Genomic DNA, 24,909 nt, shown 5'->3' with positions numbered 1-24,909 from the left:
CACAGATGCACCAAGGGGGTCCAATCTGGCAAGCTGCTGCTGTATGGTCATCCTAGGAAAACGGTGTGAGAGCTAGGAACATCTGAGGAGCCCTGACACCGTGTCCCTTCTGTGACCTTGGGGGAATCTCTTCTCTTCTCGATCCTTCGCCTGTGAAAGTGGAAGAACAATCACTCACCGTGAGCATCTAGTCCAGCCTCTTGCATTCTACAAGCCAGTAAACCTCATACAGGCATTCCAGCCCAATAACTTGCATTACCTTTTTGAAAGACATTCAGTATTGATTTAAAGACTCCAAGTGTTGGAGAATGTATCACTTCCCACAGGAAGCTGGGCGGGTGGGTAATTATGCTCCTTGTTAAAGGATATCATGTCCAGCTTGAACTTCCCTGACCTAAATTGCTGGCCACTAGATCTTGTGGCACCTTTGTCTGCTAGCTCAAAGGTATGTATTGATAGACTGTGATTTAATTACATTGTAATCTTTCAATCTAAACAGACTGAACTCCTAAAACCACTCATTTTAAGGTGTGGTTTCCAGACCACAAACCATTCTTTTAACTCCTCTCTGGATCCCCTGCAGCTATTCCACGCAGTTTTTCAAGTGTGGACACCAGAATTGGAGACAATCTCACCTGTGCTTCCTAGAGAGTTACTGTCACCTCTCTGCTTTTGCTTGATATTCCCCCTGTTGAAACAGCCAAGTATCATGTTAGCCCTTTCTGCTGCCCCATCACACTGGGATCTGGTATTCAGCTAGATACTAAAACTACAGCCAATATATCAGTGACAATAAAGGCTCAATCGGTTTAAATAAATAGATTTTATATGAATAATTAGAGCACCTCCCTATCCCCAATTTATTTAGAAACTGGACCTTTAATAACTCCATTCATCTGAAGAAGTGGGTTGTGCCCACGAAAGCTCGTGATACCATCTACATGTTTTGTTAGTCTTTAAGGTGCTGCAAGACTATTCATTGTTTTTTAAGTTTTTCCAGTTACAGACTAACTCAGCTCCCCCTCTGAAGCTTTTGAACATAGTTAATTAGATAGGGTTGATATAGTAATAATAATGATGACAACATGACCTGTGAGTCCCCTCGTTTATTACTACATCTCCCGCCTGGGGCATAAGCTAAAACCTGGTTGATTGGGTTAGAAAGAAACTTTTTCTGTGGGTTTATTCCATATTTGCCCACTCACAACAGCTTCTGTCTGAACTGCTGGTGTTGACCATTGGCTGGATACATAACTAGATGGACCCCAATCTGATCCAATCTGGCACTTCCTATGATTGTAAAAAGTTGTCAGCAGCAAAAGGCTGAAGAAATTTTTTTTCCCTAGGTTTACTAGTTTTTTCAAGTCTGAAGAGCAAGGACTTTCAAAAACTCCAGGAGGAGAGCTGACGATATTCTGGTAATGATGTGCCCTCTAGTGGCAAAAGTAATCAAAGTTGATGAACGTGTAAGTGTGCCGATTAGCCAGGTAAGGAAGGTGGGGCAGAGATGAAGAAACTCCCATATGGGAAATAAAAGAGCTGGATTTGTCAGAGATCTTACTGGACAAATACAGTCAAAAGCCAAAACCAAAGGAAGGAAATGAACTATTATCAGTGGCTGGTGCTAGAAGCAGAGCAAAGCATCTGCAAGATTTTTTTTGAGAAAAAATGTCTCAGATGTCAATCAATTATTCTGTCTCTTCTCCCTCTGCCCTCAGGTGGTTCTTTCCAAAGTCTGCCTATCTTGCCTTAGCCTTCAAAGCCAAAAGGAATCACAGATAATCTAACCTGACCTCCTGTGTGGAATTTGGAATTTGCACCTAGTTAGCTCAACAACTTGTGCCTGACTAAAGCATAGCTTCCAGAACACCATACAGACTTGCTTTGAAAACATCAAGGTTATCCACCCATGTTCCTATGTGACCTTCTTCATCATAGTGTGAAGCAGAAGCGGGGGGCGGGGGGATATGAAGGACCACATGCCCCCCAATGCCACGGGCAGGAGGGGCTGGCCAGCAGCTGGTGGGGGGCTTAGCTTCCCATGAGCTCTACTTCCCATGCTGCTACTGGTGAGTGCCTTCTGTGAGTGCCAGCCCCACTAGTCCCCCCAGGATGTCTCACTTTGGGGAAGAGCCGGGGCAGAGAAAGGGCGGGGAAAAGTGGGGCCCCGTGTGGATGGGGGTTGTCCTGGCCCTTCCTTGGGTGAAGGGGGGGTGTCACCTGGCCAGTGCTCTCCCCCCGCCCCCATTTTTCCCCTGGCCAGTCACCTCTGACAGTTGGGGGTGTGCCACATCCACCCTGACAGAAATAGCCTAGTTAGTACAGGTCTTCTACTTGACAAGGTAACTCCCTTCCTTTCATGTGCTTGCACATTTATCCTGCTCTCTGTGATCGCCACTACATGCATCTGACAAAGTGGGTCTTTGCCCACCAAAGCTTGTGCCCAAATAAATCTGTGAGGGTACGTCTACACTAGCTTGTTAGTTCGAGCTAGGTAGGGTAATTAGGGCAAGCGGAGTTGCAAATGAAGCCCGGGATTTAAATATCCCGGGCTTCATTTGCATGTTCCCGGGCGCCGCCATTTTTAAATCCCCCTTAGTCCTAAGGAATCCCCCTTAGTCCTTAGTTGTGGAACGAGGAGTAACGGTAGTTCGAATTAGGATCTTTAATTCGAACTACCTACTCCATGCCGCGTGTAGCCACGGGCACGGAGTTCGAACTAAGGGGGATTTAAAAATGGAGGCGCCCGGGAACATACAACTCTTTGTTGTTTTTGCGGATACTAACACAGACACCCCGCTGCTACTTGTCATCCTTCACATTCATGAATTTAAGCTTTATAGCCCCTCTGCTGAGATCAGTGAGCATCAATATAACCATGCAGCTGAAGCAGAGGGGGGCATATATGAGTTTGACTGCCATCAAACAACAGTTCAATGAACAGAATCCAGGAATCTTGACTCCCTCTCTTATCTCTGCCTGACTTAATCATGCAGAGTATTTGGGACACAACTTAAAACATTGGACGTTGAGGGGCAGTTTGCCACAAATTAGAGAGTGTTTCCTTTTTTCATAAACGTGTCTTGCTAAAATGGAAAACACGTCGGGATGAAAAGGTGTCAGTCTTTCAGAAAAAAAAATCACTGGAAACAATGTGAAAGGTGCCAATCCTGCTTCTCAGATTGCCATTTTCGTAAGAATGGGCAAAAGGACATGGCAGCCAAAGGTTTCAATTGAAAACGTAGTTTACAATTTCACCTGTGTCTAGAAATATGAATTCCAAGCTACGCACAGGCCTCGCTTTAATTGGGAACATCGCAACTGATATGGAACATCGGAACATTCCATATCAGACGGGAGGCTCTCTAGTCCAGAGACAGGCAATCCAGGCTAGTGACTGGGCCACATGAGTGGCCTCCTTCCCCTCAGTGGGCTGCGAGATTGTTGTAACCAAGACGATCTCCTGGGATGGGCCAATGTTGTGTGCCGTCAGCATGCAATGCACTTCGCAGGCCCTGGCTTTACGTGTGCGTCACTTTAGTAACTCTGGCAAATAAAAAACTATGCAGTCAGAAGTCAGTAGAATCTGGTAATCCTGTGCGTGGACAACAGTAAACAAAATGTCCCATGGGCCACACACAGAACCAAGAGGCTTACGGGCTGCAGATTGCCCACCATTGTTCTAGTCCCATATCTGAGAGTGGCCAGCAGCAGCTGTTGCAGAGGAAGGTGCATGGAACTTGAGAATTGAGGGTATGTCTACACTACCCTCCTAGTTCGAACTAGGAGGGTAATGTAGGCATACCGCACTTGCAAATGAAGCCCGGGATTTGAATTTCCCGGGCTTCATTTGCATAAGCGGGGAGCCGCCATTTTTAAAACCCCGCTGGTTCGAACCCCGTGCAGCGCGGCTACACGGGGCTCGAACTAGGTAGTTCGGACACGAGGTGTACCGGTAGTTCGGAATAGGAATCCTAGTCCGAACTACCTAGTTCGAGCCCCGTGTAGCCGCGCTGCACGGGATTCGAACCAGCGGGGTTTTAAAAATGGCGGCTCCCCGCTTATGCAAATGAAGCCCGGGAAATTCAAATCCCGGGCTTCATTTGCAAGTGCGGTATGCCTACATTACCCTCCTAGTTCGAACTAGGAGGGTAGTGTAGACATACCCTGATGGAATACTTTGCCTGTAGCCCTCATCAGTTAGAGATGGGCAGGGTTTATAACATAAAGCAGGATTGATTTTGCTTTTTACTGTACCATGGGTAGGGACGGGTGACTGTACCAAATAACACTGGGACTTTCAGCTCATTGTGCTGAATTTCATCAGAGTTATTCGGTACCTTGTTCTTGAAAGGGCAAGACCAGGGCAGTGAGGCCATGAAACACTGCATGGGAAAAGCTTTGCAGGGCTCCTTACCCGTGCACTGCTTGCAATGCTGAATAACAGGACTGCACAGAGGTTACAAACATACCCACACACCACATACTCCCACACACCATTCTAAAAATATCACCACTGGAAGGGGCTCTGGAGGTGAGAGGTGTATGCTGGTGAGTGAGTCCACCACATACCCACACTGCTGCACTAGTCTTTGCTCATGGGGCTGGGCCCAGCTCCCTGTGGCCTGCATTTGAAGGCATCATGACGAAGGAGGGGCTGGGCCAAACCTGAGTGTCACTGTGAATCTGTTGCCAGGTTGCAACACCACTCTGTCAAGGGATCTTCTCAAATGAGGAGTGGGGCAAACTGCCCCATCTACCTGCCATGCAATCCTGCTGCATAATAATAATACCCAGTGTTTATCTAGTGCTTTCCAGCAGCAGGTCTCAAAGCATCTTAAAAAGGAGGTCATTGTCACCATTCAACAGATGGGGAAACTGAATCACAGGACATGAAAGTGACTTGCCCAGGTTCACCCAGCAGGCTAGTGACACAGCCAGAATTGAATCTAGCACTCCTGAGTCCCAGTCCAGTGTTCTACCCCCTAGGTCACACTGCCTCTCCCATCACAACTTTTTTCCATGGAGTTTTCCCCTGGTTCTGAACTAGTGCCAAAGAAAGCCGCTGTAATGTAAAGAGCTACATGCTTCAGAGAGGGGTTTGTTCCCTGAGTTGGACCTGGAAGTCAATTTGGAAAGGAAAGACAAGGAATAACCTACCTATGGACAGAGAATGAACAATAAGTAACAGCAGCAAACCCTTTAGAGCAGACCACCAGGAAGGGGCCCGTTATTTGCCTAACAGCTCCCCACTGTGATGCAATAAGGTACTGCAGGATGCAAAGTGAAAAAGGGGCAGATGGAGGCAAGCGGAGGCAAGCCAAGGCAGCCAAGGCAGCCAAAGGATGAGCCATATTGGCAGCCTGACCGGAGCAGGAAGGCTGCTCCCAAACTGCAATTTAACTAGTGATGGTCAACACAGACCAAAAAAGCCACTGGCTGTAAAAGACCAGGAATGCCAAGGGAAGGCAAACAAACTGGGAGCAGGCAGCTCTGCTCTGGGTTCTGCAGATACAGGGCAGGGAGCCTTAATAATACTGTTGACCTGAAAAAATACCATGTGAGCCCCCAGTTTACAAGGCACTGGATGATCTCCAGAGCAAAGCTGGCACTACCTGGCTAGGCCAAGGCTGTAGCTTATGGAGCCAGATAAGAAAATCCCCAGATGCCCTTGATTTCCCAAATACAGCTCTCTCTAATGCTCCCTCTGATATAGATGGTCTCTTATTTTGAGTCTTATAAGGGTGCGTCTACACTTCACCGTTTTCCCAGAATAACAGCCATTATTCCAGAAGAACAATACTAGCATCCACATAGCAATTGCATTATTTTGAAAGAAAATCGAAATAACAGAGGGCTTTTCCTGATGTTGGTAAACTTCATTCCATGAGGAATAACACCTCTTCCAAAAAAGCTTTTTCGGGAGAGGGCGTGTGTGGATGCTCCACTGCTGCTATGTCAAAATAGCTCCTCACCAGGACATTCCTCTCCAGTGCCTCCTGGGGCTCTAAATCAAGATAGCACGTCCACATTAGGGGAGCCTGTCTCAGACTAATTTTGAGGCTTCCCTGTAGTGTGGATGCTCTATTTCAAAATAAGCTATTCCGGAAGATATCTTCTGGCATAACTTTTTCTGAAATAAGCTTGCAGTGTAGATGTACCCTTAGTGTGGACTTGATCAATGCCAATCTCTGTCTCTTGCAGTTATTGTAGGGAAGGTGGTATTGACTAGTGGTCTGAGCAGGGAATAGGCCAGGACTTCTGGATTCTATTCCAGATTCAAAGGAGAATGGGTCTATTGGTTAAGCCTTGGGGATCTGAAATCCTCAGTCTATTCCTGGTTTCAAGAAGAAATACTGTTGACAGTTGGCTTAATCTACTATATATTTGAGAGAGTTTGCTGGTCTGTCTGTCTGTCCATCCGTCTGTGAGTCTGTCTGTTCAAGAACTCCTCCTAAATGGTAAGAGCTAGGGCCACCAAATGTGTTATGCAGCTTCCTCGTATAACGTAAAGCAGGGCCAGGACAATGGGATGTGTGGGGAATGCGACTGTTTCTCATCAAACAGAAAGAGGGAGCAGCAAGCACGGGAGACAGTTTTACTGCGGAATTACTATAGAGGGGAAGCAAGCACGTACTCCCCCATTGCCCGACAGCCTTGGAGAGCCATGGAGCAGCTGGTGGTTAGCAGCCTGGCCCCCACCGCCCCAGGCTGGCCCTGGGGAGCAGCAGGCAGCCAGGCAGCATGGCCCCCACCAACCTTAGGGGGCAGTTGGTGGCTAGGCTGCACCCCTGGGCCAATTCCAGAGAGCAGCTATCAGCTACCTCCACCTTCTGCCCTCCATCCCCCGCTTTGAGCTCCTCCATACCCCCCAATCCTAACTCCCATGTACCCACACACCTCCAACTCCCTGTCCTGAAGGACCTGAGCAATGCCAAGTAAATCTTTTTGTTTACTGATATTTGAAAAGTGTGTGGCGATTCTTTGATGGAAGAGACAATGGACATGATTATCAAGTGCCACTCTGGGTTATAGGTATGGAATTTTAAAAATGTTATAGTGGAGACTCTCTTCTCCGCTTTTTTTGAAAGGAGATTGTTTTTGTTTTGTGACACAGAGTTTGTTGGGGACCCCAAACCAAACAGGTATGAAGTGATTTCCCCTGTGCTTGTCAAAGAGATAAAAGGGGTCCTTACTAAGGGTGGGCAAAGACATTTACAACTGATTTTAGTGATGCGCCACCTAAACAGAGCCTTAACCCTTCTCTCTGCTTGTTGTACAAGACTCACAGCTCAGTCTGCCAATTAATGTGTCACAGGGTCTGCTGAAGCCCTAAAGTTCCCATTTATCAGAGCCCTCTGAAATACTCGATATTTCAAACAACAGGAAGGCTCATTTCCAGTCCTGAGGAGATCAATTGGAGAACATTCCAGGGCCTGAGATAATAATACAAATAGCAATAACAACAAGAATAATAACACTTTGTGTTGGTATCACACCTTGTACCACACAGGTGTTATTAACACAGGTGGGGAGATGATATTGTCATACTTCCAGTTGCACAAATGGGGAGTGCCCTAGACAAATTGGAGGACTGGGTGACAAGAGGCTGAGGGATTTGGGCTTATTTAGTCTGCAGAAGAGAAGAATGAGGGGGGATTTGATAGCAGCCTTCAACTTCCTGAAGGGAGGTTCCAGAGAGGATGGAGAGAGGCTGTTCTCAGTGGTGACAGATGGCAGAACAAGGAGCAATGGTCTCAAGTTGCCGTGGGGGAAGTCTAGGTTGGCTATTAGGAAAAACTATTTCTCTAGGCGGGTGGGGAAGCACTGGGATGGGTTCCCTAGGGAGGGGGTAGAATCTCCATCCCTGGAGGTTTTTAAGTCCCGGCTTGACAAAGCCCTGGCTGGGATGATTTAGTTGGGGTTGGTCCTGCTTTGGGCAGGCAGCTGGACTTGATGACCCCTTGAGGTCTCTTCCAGCCCTATAATTCTATGATTCTGTGAAGCTCATACACAACAGTCCCGTGCCTAAAGTCACCAGGGGTACGTGCACACTGTGGCACTATTTCGGGATACTTCCGGTATCCCGAAATAGCTATTCCACGTCTTGACAGCATGCCCATTATTTCAAAATATCTTTCAAAATAATGGGCATGCTATTCCAACATCCCTGTAAACCTCATTCCACAAGGATTACTTTGAAATTTGGTGCTGTGTAGATAGTTTATTTCATAATTTGGTGCTATCTCGAAATACACTCGAAATAAACTATGCAATTTGTGTAGCTCAAATTGCGTAGCTTATTTTGAGCTAAGAGTAGATGCACCCCAAGTGAATGAGTGACAGAGGTGGAAATATGTCCTAGGCTCTAACTACTAGATAATACTCCCTCACTACGTACTGTGCTACCACCTGCTTATCCCTCACAAGTGCTCCAGTTGAATGCCTGAGTTTTTGGTCCTCATGCTCTAAGGGTAAGGAGAAGTTGAACTCTTTTTCATAGGCTCTCTTGCCTCGACTTAGAGACTGTTGATGTAGTTACACAGCATAAATGCACCACTGTTCACTGCTCTGGTGTGGTGCTTGATGCTGATATGTTCTCTCAGCCATCACCATATTCACATTTCACATCCATTCCTACCCTGGGTTTCACATCATGGTATCCCAAGCTTGGCAGATACATGACACGCAGTGAATTAACATCAGGGCACCACAGAGTTGTGTCACTTTCTTGCTATGGATTCAGGTATGCCACTTTGCAGCTGGTACCAGCTGTTCCATGTTATGAATTGCTATCGGGTATGTCAAGCTACAATTATGGATTCAGACATGCCATGTTAAGAATCACATAAGCCAAGGTGCATATATGAATTCAGGTGCGCAGTGCTAGTGGTAGATACTAGGTATGCATACATATTGCATCTTGGTTTGAGAGTCAGCTATTATTTTTATAAATATTGCTGTCTAAGTCTGGCCCCGTAATTTAGCTTCAGGCAATAGCAGTGAGTTGAGGTTTTCAAGCCTGATTACCTGAAGCGCTCCTTCCCCTTTTCACCTAAACTGGATCAGATCCATGCCAAGGGTTAACCCGTGGATTTCACTAGCACTTGTTCTTCCCACAAGTCCTGCTTCTCAGAAGTACTGAGCCACTGCAACTCCAGTTACAAGATGCAGGAACTCGACATCGGTGAAAATCACACCATGTCTTTTGCAAGAAGACACAGACATCTCTTAGCTCACCAATAGGCAAAAAATCTTCTACACCTCCATTCCAGCAGGTCTGGCAAAAAAACACACACTGGCCTGGGGCTACAGAAGTTACTGTGTCACAGGTTTGTAGGGTACTGCACAACAAGTGGCTATATATATATACACACACACAATGAACCCGGCACTAAGATCTACTTCCAATAAACAATCACTCCCTCTAAAGCACCTACTCTGAAGTGTCTTCAAGATTCTTATGTTCAACCAACCTCTTGGGAACTAATTTTTCCTCTTCCTTTGTTGCTTATGACATGATCTCTCTCTCTTTCTCTTTCACCTTTTCAATCTACAATTTACCATGAAAATACAACTAAATTGCCTCCTACCTTTGTTGATGATGAATAAATTAGCTTCACGGGGCACGTTTCCTTTCAACAATCCAGTCTCTCCTCTCCTCCACCCCCTTCTTTTTCCATGGGTTGCTGTTTTCGCTACCATCGCTGCTGAAAAAAACAGCGCTACGTGGAAGCTGCATTGCAATCTGAATTGACCGAGATCAGGACCTTTAATTTCCAGCGTGGCAGCTGTTGTTTACATTTCTTTTTTTGCAATATGGTTATTGGTTCCTAAGATGCTTTCTCTCCCCACGCATATGTAGTTACACAGGAAACAAGAGGTGGGAGCTGTAGGAGGGGGGCTTCCTGTTCTATAGTTTCTGAAGCACACAACCGACTTCACCAAAGATTTGATCACAAGAGCTGAACACCCTAAAAGGGAAATTGAAGCTTGCTCAAGAAGCACTGCGTACTGAGAAACAACCTGAAGAATATTTCACGCAACCCAAGTGATTTAGGTTTTCATATGAGCTTGACAAGAGACATTTTTGTACATTCAAATTTTCCATTTGTTGGATACAAACTCAGAAGCATTGTATTTTTGGCAGAGACTTAGGTCTTGACTCTAAATAGCCATCATACCCCATAGCACTTTTCATAATGACAGGGTGGCATGGGGAAATTCTAAATTCAAGTAATAATGCTCTCATCTACAGTACCATAATTCCCCCCTGCAATTTCAACTGGATACAGTGTCCAGACAGGTCCCAGCCCTGCAGCGGTTGAATTTCAGTGATGGGTGAGGAGATCCCTGTATCTAAGTTTGCAATTGCATTTGGATCCTTTAAGATGAAGGGTTCTGAGTAAACGTCAGACATTGTATTGTGGTCGCCAAAGTGGTAAAGAAATGAAATGATTAGCTAGGGTGAAATAAGTCCTGGATTGGCATTAACAGGGCTAACAGCAATGTCAGTTCTTTACAACCTAACATACCAGGTTCCTTCTCTGAAGGACAACTCAACTATTGACCCCTTATCTCACAAAAGCATAGAGCTCTTTTTTCATGAGCGTCCTTTCAATTGGACTGCAGTTAGGGAGAATAGATAGTTTCTTTGTGTAGGCAGGCACCTCATCTCTTGCACCGTACCACTTTCTAGCAGCAGTGCTCCCTGTAAGCTGTGTGTTTGTGCGGCCACTCCGGAGAGATTCAAATGCTGCCCAGCTGATTAGCAGAGTGCCCATAGTTTCTATGGGCTTCGGTGCACACAGAAAATTTGTTCTGCACTTGGACAGAAAAAATCCACACGTGAATGGGAAAGATTAGAGGGAACATTGTCTGGCAGCCCTTGTGCCATTGGCTAGCATACAGACTGAGTGGCTCTTTAACACATTTGGGGGTAGATCTTGGGGACACAGCAATCTGACAAACTGCTTCTTGGGAGAAGCAATGGAGAGAAGAATTTTTCAGTCATGCGCTGGGCCAGTCTCACACAAAGCCCTGTCTTCTGGAGGCCGGCCAGGCTTGGGCAGGAAAAATAAATTAAAGATGCTCTTGCAAATTCCACCCCCTAAGACTCCGGAGTTGACAGCCAAATGAGACGGGGCAGCAGATCTGAACTTTGATGCTGGTCCCTCCATGAGCCCTGGAATAGTTAACAGTGATACCCTGGCTGTAAGTCACTGGGCCTTGCAATTCACTCTTCTTGGAACTGTTTCAGGCTCTAACCAGACTCAGGCAGGCAGCTCCCCCTAGGCCTCCTCCTGCAAGTCCATGCTCAACCCCAGCTTCCCCATCACAACCCCCATGCCAATGGGCTCTCCCTGGAGCAGGCTGCCCCAGCCTCTCTTCAGGACTACAAGTCCCATAATGCCCCGCGCGGCCACGCATGCGCGTCGTCGCCCATGGATTCAAGATGGCGGACACGGCGTCCAGCGGCTCGAGCAGCTCGGGCACGGTAACGGCGGACACCCCGCGGGGGATAAGTTCCCTGCGGAGCGGCCAGCGCAGGGGTCAAGGGGGCCGGGGAAGCGGCTTCTCCGACACGAGCTGAGGCGGCTGCGGCCCGGCTGAGCGGCTTCGGGGCCTACTGGGCCGAAGAGCGCGGGGCGCTGATTGGCTGGTCTGCTGGAGTAGGCGGGGTTTGGGGTGGGCTTTGGATTGGCCGAAGTGCCTTTAGTGCTTCTGATTGACGGCGATTCCTGCCAATCGGAAGGAGTTTGAGGGAGCACGCAGGTGGGAGCATCTTAAAGGGACAGTGTATGAGGGGCCCTGAGCCCCAGAGCATCTCGTGCCCTGGCAGGGCTTAGCCCAGGGGCGGGGCCCCGTTGCTCTGGCAGAGCCTGGCACTGGGGTGGGGTGCCCACGCTAGGCATGGGGTGGAACAGAGGAGGGGGCACGTGGGGCCTGGGCACCAGCTCGCCTGGGTTAGCTCCAGGCGCCGTGCTCCGGGTACAGGCGGAATACGGTCCTAGAGTCACAGCACACTAGAACGGGAAGGGACCGCGAGAGGTCAAGTCCAGTCCCCCGCCCTCACGGCAGGACCAAGCCCCATCTGGACCATCCCTGACAGGCGTCTGTCCAACCTGCTCTTAAATATCCCCAGGGATGGAGATTCCACAACCTCCCTAGGCAATTTATTTTAGTGCTTAATCACCCTGGCAGGCAGGACGTTTTTCCTAACATCCAACTGTTTCAAAGCAGCAGTCTAGACCCCAGCTGACGCTGGGCTGCACACAGTGTTTCAAATAGGCAGTGCTGCGTGGAGCCCTGGTGCTGCCACTTTGAAGCACTGTTCCTCCCCCCCCCCCCAGCTGCCTCTTTCTGATAAGTGCCGCAAAGGGAGGGGAAGTGACTAGTTGACTAGCATGTCAACTATCCGATAAGCATTTGCTTATCGGATAGTCGATTAGTTGACTAGTTGTTCACATCCCTAGTTAAGGCCTCATCTGTGTCCCTCCCTGTGCCTCTCTTTGCCCGTGTGCACGAGCAGGGTAAGCACATGCTCCCATGCAAAAGGGAGGCTCCTTCATCTTTGAGATCCTCCCTGAGATTAGGTGCTAGAGAGACAGGAAGTGTTATGGCAGTATTGTATTATCACTGTTTTACCAAGCAGGGTAACTGAGGTATGCAGAGGTGAATGGGCTGCTTTTCAGAGGCATTGCAAACCCACAGCTGCTGCTGGATCAGCTAGGATGTGCTGTTGCTCATTACTTCTAATTCATTTCTATTATTTATTTGGCTTTCAGTAGCAGCCAGAATGTGCTAAGTACTTTCCTAATGTACAACACTTTGTCTCTAGCTCAAGGAACCTGCAATCTGAGAAGACAAGAAAATAGTGAAGGAGAGAGAAAACAAACAATAACTATTTGATAAATCAAGGCAGAGGCGGAGGCCTATCACCTTGTCTCTTGCTGTAACCATTACACCACACTGTCTTGTTAATGTTCCACTTGTAACTTGCTCACAGTTCTGCCCCTGAAGCCCTCTGAATTGTTCCAGAACTGAGAGTCTTATTCCACTTCCATCCCATTTGGTGACTTGTGTGATACTACAGCAGAATCAGTGTGTTTTCCTAATACTTTTTTCCAATCTGTTCTTTTGCCACATTGGCATAGGAGGGGTATTTAAGTCAGGGCTTATGTGATGTTGGCAGAGCTGAGGTTCTACAAACTAGTAGTAGACTCTTTCATAGCATCCTTTTGTACTCTATGGCTGTGTCTAGACTGGCAAGTTTTTCCGCAAAATCATCTGCTTTTGCGGAAAAACTTGCCAGCTGTCTACACTGTCCGCTTGAATTTCCGGAAAAGCACTGACTATCTCATGTAAGATTGTCAGTGCTTTTCCGGAAATACTATGCTGCTCCCGTTCAGGCAAAAGTCTTTTTCCGAAAGACTTTTGCGCAAAATGGCCAGTGTAGACAGCACAGTACTGTTTCCGCAAAAAAAGCCCCTATCGCGAAAATGGCAGTCGGGGCTTTTTTGCAGAAAACTGCGTCTAGATTGGCCACGGACGCTTTTCCGCAAAAAGTGCTTTTGCGGAAAAGCATCCTGCCAATCTAGACGCGCTTTTCTGAAAATGCTTTTAACAGAAAACTTTTCCGTTAAAAGCATTTTGGGAAAATCATGCCAGTGTAGACGTAACCTATGTGTGTAATCAAGTGGTATTGTCTTTCACCTCTTGAAAACCATTGTTGACATCCTGGTCTTCAATAGTCCTCTGTTTTTGTTTTGTTTTTTGTTTTTCCTGTGGTCTGTTTCTACAGAGATCAGGAGGCAAACACTCAACAACCCCTGCAGATAACTATTACTTGTCTCGGAGAAGAACTTTGCAGGTTGTTGTCAGCTCCTTGCTGACAGAGGCTGGGTTTGAGAGCGCTGAAAAGGCAGCAGTGGAAACCCTGACAGAGATGTTACAGAGCTGTAAGTATCTTTATGACAGATGCAACTATTTCAACTAAAAAAGTAGAGATTTTAGGGGCCAGAGTAGTTTTTGAAATAAAATATGATGGTGTTAAAATCAGGTATTCTCAGTGGAAATAAAAATGGGTACCTATGATATAGCCATGTTGCTATAATGTTAACATGCTTGACAAATCACTGGAGTAGTTAATGCTGAAACAAAAAACAGGACTATGTAGCACTTTAAAGACTAATAAGATGGTTTATTAGGTAATGAGTTTTCGTGGGCCAGACTCACTTCCTCAGATCAAATTGTGGAAGAAAATTGGCATGACCATATATACCAAAGGGATATAATCAAAAAAAGTGAACACATCTAAAAAAGACAAATCAAATTTCAGAATGGGGGGAGGGGAGGTAAATGTCTGTGAGCTAATGATATTAGAGGTGATAATTGGGGAAGCTATCTTTGTAATGGGTAAGGTAATTAGCATCTTTGTTGAGACCCCCAGCTTAAAATGTCATATTTAAGCATGAATGACAGTTCAGAGATTTCTTTTTCAAGTCCGGTGTTAAAATGCCTTTGAAGCAGTATGCAGGTAATCAAGACGTTGAGACAATGCCCTTTCTGGTTGAAATGGCAAGAAACCGGTTTTTCTTTGTGATACTGTCTAATATCTGTTTTGTATGCATTGATTCTTTGGCGAAGTGTCTGAGACGTTTGTCCAATGTGTTAATCACTTCTTTACATTATCTCTTTCTAAAATAATTCCGGGCAACGTTTTAAACAGGCTTCCAGTCTTAAGTAAGTGTGTGTGTGTGTGTGTGTGTGTGTGTGTGTGTATATATATATATATATATATATATATCCTGCATTTATTAATTTGTGTAACGAGGTAGCTATGGAGAGAGAGAGGATGTCCCAGTAGCAAGGGCACTAGCTTAGTACTTAAGAGATGAGTTTGGTTTCCTGCCCTGCCACAGAATCCCTTTTTAACCTTAAGCAAGTCACTTAGTCTCTCTTTGCCTCTGTTCCCCATTTATAAAATGGGGATAAATAGTTCTTCTCTACTTCACAGGGTTGTTTAGAGAATAAATACAGTAAAGTTTGGGAGGTGCTCAGATACTGTAGTAAAAGGGACCATAGAAATACCGAAGACAGACAGTGGTGCACTTAACTTTCTGATTTGTGCACTCACTGCTTAGTATATATGTCTTTCAGAATTCACAGACTTTGAGTTTTGCATGCTTGCACATGAATGTTTATGCTATACAAATGTAGTATAAACTATCGGGTTATTTGATCCTTAATGTCTCCATTAAATCCTTAATGTCTCCATTAAGGCCATTTTTTTAACAAAAGAATTACAGTAAGACTCTGTATTTCCAAAGACCTTTTCTTTCCTTTCTAATCTCAGTGACGGGGCTCTCATCATTGTCTGAAAGCAGGATTAGTTGGATATAAATTTGTAAGTCGTCTGCTTCAAATGTCGGTGTTTTGCTTGATGTTTCTTTCCCAGATGTGTCGGAAATTGGAAGGAGCGCCAAATCATATTGTGAGCACACAGCAAGAACTCAGCCAACGCTTTCAGATATTGTCGTTACCTTAGTTGAAATGGGTGAGCGTCAGATTGATTCACAGCAAGCCCCAGTGCATGCATCATGTGGGCTTGGGGTTGGGTAGAGGGTTGTTTAACTATGATTGCAATTAGAATTGGTATTGCTGTGCTAGGATGTTTTGCTCCTGCTGGTGCTAGAACATGGCTTGTTTGGCATCCTCGGTTCTGACTAAGCATAGCATTGCCTTTCAGATAGGGGCTAGTGAGAGCATGGAAATATGTCTGTATGTATCCTAGCTCTCCAGGGCTTACCAGGGTCAGGTATATTACAGAAGCAGAGTGCCAGATTCTTAAGCAGGTGGAGTGGGGAGGGTGGTTTATATCTTTTTTGATTTTGAAAGTTTCAGAGGGGTAGCCGAGTTAGTCTGTAACAGGAAGAATTTAAAAAACAACAAATAGTGTGGTTCACTTTAAAGACTAACAAAACATGTAGATGCCATCATGAGCTTTCGTGGGCACAGCCCACTTCTTCAGATGACCAGAGTGTTGGAAGTCCAGAACCAAGAATAAATAAGGGGGAGGAAGAGGAAGAGGAAAAATGGGGGGTGGGGTTTGATAAAAAGGACATTAGGTAGAGAAGTTTCTAAGTTCCTTCAGATTTCTGTGCATCTAGACTTTAGCTGGAGAGTTACTAAACTTTGGGGTTCTGGAGAGAATAAATGTAGAAAATAGAACAGAAGTAGGGGCAATCCAGTTCTTAGTGGACAGGGCTCATTTTGATGCTCAGATAGGTATAAATATAGACTTAGATCATTCTGAGTTCTGTCCTGTTCCCATAGAAGTACGACAGCTCTGTTATCTGGCATATTGGAGGGGAATGGAGAGTGTCGGATAATTGAATATTCTGGTTAACTGAGAGTTATACTTTACCAATGGAATACCAGTTTTCAAAGAATTAGAATACAATAAAATGAATAAAGTATAAAATACTATTTGGGTACTCACCAATCCAGTTACAGGAGTGCGCTGCAAAGTGGTTGGTTTCTTGAAGAACTTGTGGGATAGACATATAGAAAACTTTACATAGTAGGTTATCCTATGACACTTGCATTACTGCATTTTAACATTCAAACTATTTAATTTAACATTAAAACACAATGTAATCTTTGATGATTCAGAAGGCACTTCAGGATACTGTAGTGGCTTTCATGGTTGTCATTATCACCATCAGTTATCGTTGTAGATATAGAAGGTGAATCTGTAATGACCCTGTTACGCACCCGGGAAGCTGCTGCTTTGAATAAATCCCTGATTTCAGCTTGTTCTAGTTGTTTTCTGCCTAGTTTACATTCGAGTGCAGAATATGCAACTGCATAACGTGCTGGCCAGTAGACTAGTCCTGGGAACTAGATGAAAGGTTTGTATTGGGTGATACCAGAAATGCCAATTAATTGAGCTTTCTGGTTAACTGAGTGCTGGATAACAGAGCTTTTACTATAACTACCAAAATTCCTACTGACTTAAGTGAGATCAGCATTGAGCCAAGAAGCAATGTTTTCTGTATGGACAAGCATCCATATTCATCAATCCTTGTTTTATTGATCTGAGTGTGATTTCTATTTCCCCATCTCCTGGGTTTTAGGGTTCAACGTGGATACTCTCCCGGCATATGCCAAGCGCTCTCAGCGGATGGTCATCACTGCACGTATGTGAGGCATCATCTAGCAAGGGAACTGATGTGTACTAAGGATGTAAATTTGATACAGTGCAAAATAATAGATAAGTAGTTCAAAGAAATATAGATAAGTGGAAATTTCCGTTAAAGGGATTCATTTGGTAAGGTTTGGTTGAGACTCTACATATAGTAAGAGATGGATTTTATGGACCCTGACAGCAATAGAATATTTCCACAACTTATTTTTTAGAATGACATTTATAACAAAGATCCCCATTGAAGTTTTGCACCCTAAACATTTCAGGGTAGGACTAGTGCACCACAACCAGACGGTGAAATTGATGCCAGTCACAATAAAAACGGACTAACCTGTGGATCCACAAGTAATTCTGTGCCTGTAAATGTGTTTGTCTTTTCCTAACATTTTGGGGACTTTAAAATCTTAGCTTTGGGGTTCTCCCACTAAATGGGAGAATACATTTGTGTTCGACACTCCACCAGCTCCTATGTATGCACCCAAATAATTTCTGTTCTTTTGCGGCACAGTGGAAACTACATATTAAGTTTTTCTGTAATTGACAAATGATAAATTGTCAAAATATTTGCAATGTTACCTCATTGCCCATTGAACTTCTTGGTATACTGGTGCTGGCTGCCCACATACTTACATGGTGGGCTGACTGCAGTTAATTGTCCATTTAAACTAATGATTGTCCTTTGGCATGGTTGAAAATGGAGAATGAAACTGTTGCCTAGTGGAAATTGCCTGTCTCTGGCTATGCTATATATAGGGTCTATTTAGAGAGAGAGAGCAACTCAGTTTCTGTTTATACTTCATGTATTTTGCTGCAGTTTAGAGTCACAGGGCTGGAAGAAACCTCGGGAGGTCATCGAGTCCAGCCCTCTGCCTGAAGCAGGACCAACCCCAACTAAATCATCCCAGGCAGGGCTTTGTCAAGCTGGGATTTAAAAACCTCTAGGGATGGAGATTCCACCACCTCCCTAGGGAACCCATCCTAATGCTTCACCACCCTCGTAGAGAAATAGTTTTTCCTAATATCCAACCTAGACCTCCCCCACTGCAACTTGAGACCATTGCTCCTCATTCTGTCACCACTGAGAACAGCCTCTCTCCATCCTCTCTGGAACCTCTCTTCAGGGAGCTGAAGGCCGCTACCAAATCCCCCCTCGCTCTTCTCTTCTGCAGACTAAATAAGCCCAAATCCCTCTGCCTCTCCTCATAGGTCATATGCTCCTGCCCCCTCATGTGCAGGTACGCAGTATTTGGCTGAATACTGACTAGTTTTTATTATTTAACTGCAGCACCTGTGACAAATCAGCCCGTGACTCCTAAAGCCCTGACGGCTGGACAGAACAAACCCCATCCATCCCACATCCCCAGCCATTTTCCTGAGTTCCCAGATCCCCACACTTACATCAAAACTCCGGTAAGTGGAAAAGGCGACAAAACGTGTCTGTTATTGTCTCTTTGGACTTTGCGGAAGTAGCGGTAGCAATTTAAGCACTTTTAGTATAGGCCTGGTACCCGTTTTCTCATTCATTGTGAATCATCACAGTAATAGAAGTTGACTAGGCTATAGGTTTCTGAGCTCTGCAGGGCTCTGTTTGTTAAGGGCTCTATGTTTTATCGTATCATCCGCTCACCAATAGTGTCTTTAACTTGCGCTGGTTGTCCCTCAGAGCTAGTACCTGCCAGTCTTAAGGCTGTATGTCTCATTGTTCTCTCCCTCCCTGCCCAACAGACGTACCGGGAGCCAGTCTCAGATTACCAGATCTTACGGGAAAAGGCAGCATCTCAGAGGCGTGATGTGGAAAGAGCTCTGACTCGCTTCATGGCAAAGACAGGAGAGACACAGAGTCTCTTCAAGGATGATGTCAGCACGTTCCCATGTAAGAACCATCTAACATGCCCAATGCCAGATGCTAGATATAAATGATTTCTTTATCTAGCTTAGGTTCATGCGTGGCCCCATCTAAGTACTACAGACTGTTCAATGTGTATATCCACACCACAGCCCTATGACATAAGGAAATACTGTTTTACCCATTTTACAGACGGGAACTGAGTCTCAGGCCTCCCAAGACCACACACAAGTCTATGGGAGAGCATGGAATTTAATCTGTGTGTTCCAGGATGGTGCCTTAAATAAAGGACCAGCTTTCCTTTCTGATTCCACGGCACCAGGGTATATCTTTTATAAGAGGCGGCGTCTCCTCAGGATGCGGGGTGCCAGGACTCTAGGGTTCTAATCCTAGATCCGTCACAGACTCACTTTGTAACTTTTAGTAAATCACTTCCTCTCTCTGGCTTGATTTATAAAAGTGCCGACCCACAGCAGCTTTCTGTGAAGTATGGATGTAAAATTTCGATTATTTGACTAATTGAATAGTTGATGCAATTTGCATCGACTATTCGATTAGTCGATAAGGACGCTTCCATCTTTGAAGTGTAGCAACAGCCCCAGGGCTGGCTACACTTCAAAGGTGAAAGTGCTGGAGGGAGCACGAGGTCAGCGGGGGACTCACATTCCACCACTGGCTCTGTGCTCCCCGCAGTACTTCAGAGCGGCAGCGCCGCATGGAGCCTGGGGTCAGTGGAGGAGTCCCTCCTGCTGACCCCAGGCTCCACGCAGCACTGCCGCTTCAAAGCACCCCCTCGTCTTTCCCCCCCCTTGCTGCCTCTTTCTGATAGAGGCAGCAAGTGGAGGGAAGCGACTAGTCAACTAGCCTGTCAGCTATCCGATAAGCATTTGCTTATGGGATAGTTGACTAATCGTTCACATCCCTACAGCGAAGTCAGTGGGAGTTTGCTCAGGGTGCTCAGCTCTTTGGATTATCAGGTTTTCTGTGCCTCAGCTTTCCCACCTGGAGAGTGAAAGTGATAATCTCCATCTCACCGTAGTGCTTTGAGATCCTCAAATGAAAAATGTTACGCTTCAGTGTTTCTTGATTCTAGATGGTGGAAAGTTGGGGAGGGGGTGGTTCAAAACACTTCTTGAACTTCTTTTTAGTAATATATTTGCTTCGGTGTTTGCTTCGGTGTTTCCTGATCTCTATTGGCTTAGAGATAACGCAGATTTAATTGAGACGCAAGGCTCTCAGGTTACTGACTGTATTCTTCTTCCCTAGTGATTGCTGCCAGACCTTTCACAATACCATACCTGACTGCTCTTCTACCCTCTGAGCTGGAGATGCAGCAGATGGAGGAAACGGACTCATCTGAGCAAGATGATCAGACAGACACTGAGAACCTCCCCCTTCACATGAGCACGGTATGCCCAGGATGAGGAACTTGAACTCCTTCCATTGGGACCCTCTGAAACAACTGGGGTCTGATCCTCCCATATTGCACTTTGAATCATCGGTGATGTGCCTGGGCACTATGCCAAGTGTTGATTTAGGTGCCCTTTTATGTGCCCTTTGCACCAAGTTAAGTGACATGCCATACTCCCAACTTGCAGAATAGAGCCCTGCAGCTGTTAATGTTAAATCCTGAATACATAGGGGCACTTTTACTCCTATCTCAGAGCACAGAGGATTTCCCAGGACCCCTGTACTGTTCTTACAGACATCTAGTTCCAAAAGAGAACCAGAGTCATCAGCCTAAATGCTACTTATTGTGCATTATCCCTACTGGTATTGGTTGCGGTATCTCTCTGGTCTGCAGAATGCATGATTCAGGCCCCCTCAGCTCCGCTTGTCTTAACTTGAAACGTGTATTGCTTTTACCTGGCAGGATGATTCGGGAGCTGAGAAAGAGAATGCTTCAGTGCTACAGCAAAACGCATCCCTGTCGGGCAGCCGCAACGGAGAAGAGAGCCTAATAGACAATCCCTACCTCCGGCCAGTGAAGAAACCCAAGATACGTAGGAAGAAATGAGCTGTGGCAAGCTGACTGCGTGGAGGAACAGGAGGCTCCACTGGCTGTCCCAGGGAGGTTTCCTTTGCCGCTGTGAGTGGTGCAGGACAAAGGGGAGATCCTGCTGGTTGAGTGGCAAAAACAGAGGAATGACCTCTCTGTACTAACTACACCTCCCCCCCCACTCATCTCCCACTGGTTTGACTTGGTCAGTAGGAAAAGGGGTATTGAAGTCACCAGTCCTCACACTGGAATCAGCCTGTCTACTCCATAGAGCATGGAGTTCCAGCTGTGCCATTCCTCCTATCCATGGGATGGATTTATTCTGTAAAGAGGAGGCATGCAGCTGCTTAACATGTTCCAGTGGACAGTGCAGAATGCAAGAATCTATGTGCTTCCACAGGCTGACGGAGTCCTCTTCTAGGATTAGAGAAAGACTTGTCCCTCCCACCTTTTCAGTCTGCATCGGTGTGCCCAGAATCCACGCCACGGTCCTGTGTTAACTATGATCTCTATGCACTAGAGATTGGCTTTGGCTGCGCAGAGCTCCATAGCTTAAAGTTACCCAGAATTTGAGATTGCTCAAAGCTAGGAGGTCCTTCCATGAAATCCAGTCCTAGAGTCAAACTTTCCCAAAGTTGCTTAATATTCAGTGTGGGTGTTTTGGTTTGTGTCCCTCCAAATTACATTGTTTAGGGAGCAATGGGCGAGGTTATGCGGGTGTGTCAGGATCATGAGTCTGCCCAAGCATGCCATTTACTCTGTTGTGTAAATGTGGAAGTGAAGAAATTGTTGACACTAGTTTTCCAGTGCACTCAGTCAGCAAATTGACTGTGGTCCCCTTCTTATTCAACAGTGCTTTCAAAATGGTCCGCTCCCAAATCAACAGATCAGCTTCTTGTGTGTCTGTCTTATGGTGCATTTCTTATGGTGTCTGTCTTGTGGTGCACTTATTGGTGCATTTCTCTGGTGAAAGTCCAAGATTTTTACCCTCATTAGCCCTAGAATGCTGAATTTCCCATTGCTTTGAACAACATCCGATAATTCACTTTGCAGAGACTTTATTTTTGAGGAGCGTGTACAGGAAGAGACAGACAAATCTCTGGTCAGTTTTCAGTTCCCAAATTCTGTTGGCAGTTTAAAAAAAAAATCTTTTTTATCTGGTAAACTGAGTACATCTGATGTCTCACTTAAGGGGAGAGGAATAAACACAGAACTCCAGAATGTCATTATTTTCTGACTACAGGTGCACTTTAAAAGCGTTAACCATGTTGTTTATACCACTCCAGTCAGAGAATATTTTCCAGCTGTCTGAACAGCAAGATCAAACAGCTGCTCCAGGCTATCTTTTGATTCTGTTTGGTTTCAGTGCAGTAAAAGTCCCCTGAGAGTCTGCCAGCTGTTTGAAACCCACTGTGCTGGAGGTTTTGGAATACAGAAAGACTCGATGGACTGTCCTTATAGCTAGCACTATAGTTTGTTTTCTCCTGCTGATATACAGAGCTTTTGTTCACAGGAATTACCCCTTCAACAGTCAAAAAATACTGCTCTTCCCAGTAGGGATGTAAGTGACTAGTTGACTTGTCGATTGGCTGATAAACAAAAGCTCATCAGATAGTCAACTAGTTCCTTGACTAGTCACTTCCCCTCCTCTTAAAAGCCAGTTCCCCCCAGCACCATGTCTGTGGGGAGTGCAGCACCAGCTGATTCCTGACTTGCGCAGGATGCTTCCCACTGCTCATCACCCTTTTAAATGTATTAAGAGCCAATACATTTAAATGGCAGAACTGCAGCGGGCTTAGCTTCTGGGCCAGGAGCTAACCCCCCTGCAGCTCCCCCACTTATCAGCTAATTGACTAGTCGATGGAAAATCGATTGACTAGTTGATTAAACTAAATTTAACATCCCTGCTTCCCTGCATGACCTCAGAGTGCAATCCTCAGGCCCTTGTTTAACTTCCACTCTGCCTTTATTCAGGCAAAACACTGATTGACTTCAACAGTTTTTCATGAGTAAGAATGAGTGAAATTGGAGTGGAGAGATTCCCTCCTGCAAACACAGGTGTAAATACATGGACCCAGCTAGGGACTGCCACCGATGCCAAATAGGCTTATCTGATTGCTAGTGCTCTATGAAAAGGGGCCTCTGTGAAAATATTTGGCAATAGCAGAGATTTCGTGGCTGATGGAAAAAGTGCACACAGCAGCTGCAGAGGTCAAACTAGCATTTGCAGATTGCTTGGCCATTTCAGGCTCCCTCATTAAATAATCTGTTCTTGTGGGAAGTGGGGAAGGTTTTGCTCTCAAGTGTAGATATTTGAATTTAACTAAATCACTCCCCCTCTAAACTGGGCTGCCAGAGAATGAAAAGTAGCCAGCAAACTGATGGTTTAAACCATTTTTATGAATTTTTGGAAAAATAGAAATGAAACACTTTAGAGCTAGTGACACGGAAGGTGAAATAGGCCTGTGTAGAAATAATACAGAGCCTGAGATGAAAAGTGTCACAATCTTGTTCCCGTTCCACCTCAGTAAAACAGCACCTTATACTCTTTATCACTGCAGTGACATTGGCGGTGCTCAGCCCTTTCTGTCACTCCAGGAACATCCAGCTGACTGTGCTTTTGGGCCAGGAGCCTATGGGAAATATCAGGGTCTTGGTGCTCCACTTCCCTGTCTCTGTTCCTACACTTGCCCTTTCACCTATCACTCTCCAGCTGCCTAGAAACAAATCCCTTTTCCTTCCCTGGGTATGAGCTAGTTTGATGATTCCTTGAAGAGTTCACCAGGCTGCCTCAGGAGACTGGTCAGGACGCAGTGCCCTCTGGCAGCATTCTAAGATGAGAGGTTAGCGTGGTGTTCTTATGCTTCAACACTTGACCTTCTTGAAGAAATCTCCTTGTCCTCTAGGCTGAAGGACAAGTGTGATCTAGGCAGATGGTGGGAGGAGAGTGATCACAACAGCCTCTTCACTTAAGCCAAGTGCTGTCTGGAGACCCTGCTTTCAGAAGGCAAGGACTCTGTGTGCTAGGGCTGAGATGACTGTGTGTCCATGCTTGGATGTGCCTTGTTAATCTTCTACAATCTTCCTTCAGAGGACAATGTTGGCCAAAGAAGTAGCTGTTCCACGGTGATGTTGTGTCCCTCCCATGCCTAATAAGATGAGGGTAAAAATTAATTGCTGAAGGGAGATTCTAAAGGCAGGTTCCCACCTTTGCAATATGTGGATTTTATTCTGTACCATCCATGCCCGTGGGAGATGTACCATTGACTTCAACAGGGGCAGGGCTGCCAATACCAGCCTCTAAAATACCCTTTTCCCCTGAGGTAGAATTGTTCCCTCGAGGGACACTCAGAAGATCCAGCTAGAGGCTCTTAAAGGTTTATCTCTATTGAAAGAGCCTTCTGCGTGCCATTGTCAAGCCTGCTGGTGCGTTTGTTGTATAAAGGAATGTATGTACATACGTTGTATATTTATACATTTATATTTTTGTTTGGTCATTTTGGATTAAGCTTTTTGATGATTAAAAACCTAAGTTGGACAGAAGTAGAGATGAAAATAATTATTTTCATGTACATAATAAAAGTTCTGTCTCTAGTAGCACTGCTGGCATGTGAGCCTTGGAGGCCGGTAGGGATTTTCTTTGAATGTCTGGCTACTGATTACCAGTTTCTTTTGGTGGTTTGTTCGTATTCAGCCTCTTTTGCTGGGTTCTAGAGTGAGAACTCCACAATCCATCCCTGGAATTGCACCCTGTCGCTGAGCTGGAGAGCAGTGCGTGGTAGTGAAAACGATCTCTACTGACTCTCATTAGCATGGACTGAGTCTCAAGTCCAGTACCCCCACGGCATTATT

The 24,909-nt window shown here is 45.6% G+C and overlaps 2 protein-coding genes across 5 annotated transcripts in view; one reads left to right on the top strand and one right to left on the bottom strand.

The window, feature by feature from the left end:
* Window positions 1-9,866, bottom strand: part of CCND3 (cyclin D3) — an 81,824-nt gene extending 71,958 nt beyond the window's left edge. Inside the window, exon 1 of one of the 2 annotated variants that reach the window (XM_075910084.1) lies at window positions 9,594-9,866. The gene's annotated coding sequence lies outside the window, so the exon portion shown is untranslated. The remainder of the gene's footprint in view (window positions 1-9,593) is intronic. The other variant, XM_006130428.4, reaches the window with a different exon arrangement.
* A 1,542-nt stretch (window positions 9,867-11,408) lies between these two features.
* Window positions 11,409-24,600, top strand: TAF8 (TATA-box binding protein associated factor 8). Of its 3 annotated transcripts, none has more exons than XM_006130429.4 (8): window positions 11,409-11,497; window positions 13,805-13,961; window positions 15,461-15,559; window positions 17,142-17,204; window positions 18,498-18,622; window positions 18,938-19,085; window positions 20,325-20,467; window positions 20,932-24,600. In XM_006130429.4, the coding sequence occupies exons 1-8, from the start codon at window positions 11,429-11,431 to the stop codon at window positions 21,073-21,075; spliced, it is 948 nt and encodes a 315-aa protein (XP_006130491.2). In that variant the 5' UTR covers window positions 11,409-11,428; the 3' UTR covers window positions 21,076-24,600. The 3 variants fall into 3 exon arrangements, with proteins under 3 accessions (XP_006130491.2, XP_075766198.1, XP_075766197.1); XM_075910083.1 differs by lacking the exon at window positions 11,409-11,497 and adding an exon at window positions 11,504-11,662; XM_075910082.1 differs by lacking the exon at window positions 11,409-11,497 and adding an exon at window positions 11,504-11,775.
* Window positions 24,601-24,909: the final 309 nt, after the last annotated feature.

Source organism: Pelodiscus sinensis, chromosome 27 (assembly GCF_049634645.1).
Source record: "Pelodiscus sinensis isolate JC-2024 chromosome 27, ASM4963464v1, whole genome shotgun sequence".
Classification (NCBI taxonomy): Eukaryota; Metazoa; Chordata; order Testudines; family Trionychidae; genus Pelodiscus; species Pelodiscus sinensis.
Note: the sequence above shows the minus strand (reverse complement) of the source record. Positions and strands in the feature narration are given on the sequence as shown.

What these genes read in the sequence shown, in the direction of transcription:
- TAF8 (XM_006130429.4), top strand. Translation starts at nt 11,429, where the DNA reads ATGCGCGTCGTCGCCCATGGATTCAAGATGGCGGACACGGCGTCCAGC. An exon ending in GCGGATGGTCATCACTGCAC is followed by an intron (nt 17,205 to 18,497) that starts GTATGTGAGGCA and finishes ATTTAACTGCAG; the next exon opens with CACCTGTGACAAATCAGCCC. An exon ending in TGATGTCAGCACGTTCCCAT is followed by an intron (nt 19,086 to 20,324) that starts GTAAGAACCATC and finishes CTTCTTCCCTAG; the next exon opens with TGATTGCTGCCAGACCTTTC.